The sequence below is a fragment of the Seriola lalandi genome, unplaced genomic scaffold, assembly GCF_002814215.2.
Source record: "Seriola lalandi dorsalis isolate HSWRI2012SDOR001 ecotype SW California unplaced genomic scaffold, Sedor1 jcf7180001960077, whole genome shotgun sequence".
Lineage (NCBI taxonomy): Eukaryota > Metazoa > Chordata > Actinopteri > Carangiformes > Carangidae > Seriola > Seriola lalandi.
In genome coordinates, this window is record NW_019430746.1 from 1 (window position 1) to 1321 (window position 1321).

At 47.5% G+C, this 1321-nt stretch overlaps 1 protein-coding gene across 1 annotated transcript; it reads right to left on the reverse strand.

Annotated features, from left to right (window-relative positions):
- Positions 1-462: 462 nt before the first annotated feature.
- LOC147820397 (uncharacterized) lies at positions 463-1205 on the reverse strand (the record flags this gene model as incomplete). The annotated part of the gene is made up of 1 exon (XM_087177294.1): positions 463-1205. A coding segment is annotated over one exon (714 nt), but the record flags the coding sequence as incomplete, so codon positions are not given.
- Positions 1206-1321: the final 116 nt, after the last annotated feature.

A 1321-nucleotide genomic window follows, 5' to 3' on the forward strand; every position in this document is an offset into this window, starting at 1 on the left:
GTAGGGCATGACAGCACAATGTCACTGAGTCACAGTCACAAGGGACTGTTGTTGTGAGAGTAAACTGTGCCAACCCAGTGCTCTTTCAGTGGATTAAGACTAATAATCAAAAGGAGTCTCAAACAGACTTGAGAGAAAGATTCACAGACATGTTGACTCCTATTGTCAATCAATATCAGCATTATCATTACACAGCATTATCACCATCATCAACATCTTAATACTATAATACTGAAGTTCCTGATTACTGGTACTAGTAGTACTAGAGCCATGAATCCTGTATCTGTATTCAGAAAGAAAAACACAGGCAGATGAAATAAACTCACACAAAACTGTATTTACATATTTACAAAAATTAATACATGCACAAGGAGTGAGGGGTGAGGGGTGGGAAAAGGGAATGGGGGGTAAGGTAAGGAGGGGGAAAGGGGAACGGGTTGGGGGTATCAGGAAGAGGGATGTTGTGCTGTAGCGAACCCCTGTTCTTCCTCCTACTTGTGTTTAATGTTTGTCTCCTCCAGCTCCTTCTGAGCCAGTTTCTCCTCCAGCTCTGCCTCCACCACTCTCCTGCTCCAGTCCTCCTCTCTCTGAACCAGCTGCTGCAGGCTCACCTCCAGTGCTCCACACCTGGCCTTCCACCCCTCCTCTCTGCTCTCCAGCTCAGCCTCCCTCTGAGCGAGCAGGGCCAGGACGTCAATGTGGGCCTTTGTGCGAGCCTGTCTTTTCTTGATGGTTCTTTTGAGGAGCTGGTCTTTCTGACGGACCTCCTCTTGGAGCTGGCTCTCCACCTGCCTCCATTCACTTTGCTGCATGTTCATTTTGTCCTTCTGAGTCTTGTTCTCCTCCTCATTTTTAATCTTTGTCTCCTCCTGTTCCTCCTGACTCTTGTGCTCCTCCTTGTTTTTAATGTTTGTCTCCTCCAGCTCCTTCTGAGCCAGTTTCTCTTTGAGGAGCTGATCTTTCTGACGGACCTCCTCTTGGAGCTGGCTCTCCACCTGCCTCCATTCACTTTGCTGAAGGTCCATTTTGACCTTCAGAGACTTGTTCTCCTCCTTTAGAGACTTGATCTCGTTGATAGCAGAGAGCAGGGCGTCTCTGAGGCCCTGTACCACAGCATTTTGCTGCTCAGGGTACAGCGGCACTGTAGCCGGCCTGTAATGAGCAGGGAGGTACAGGGCAGCACCAAACTGCTGCGTCCCAAAGGACTGAAAAATAGAAACATACATGTAGTTCATGTTTAAAACTCCAGTTCCACCTTAACACAACCTCTACACTTACTTTTACAGTTGAATCTACTTTAGTCTAAGGACAGGACAACAGA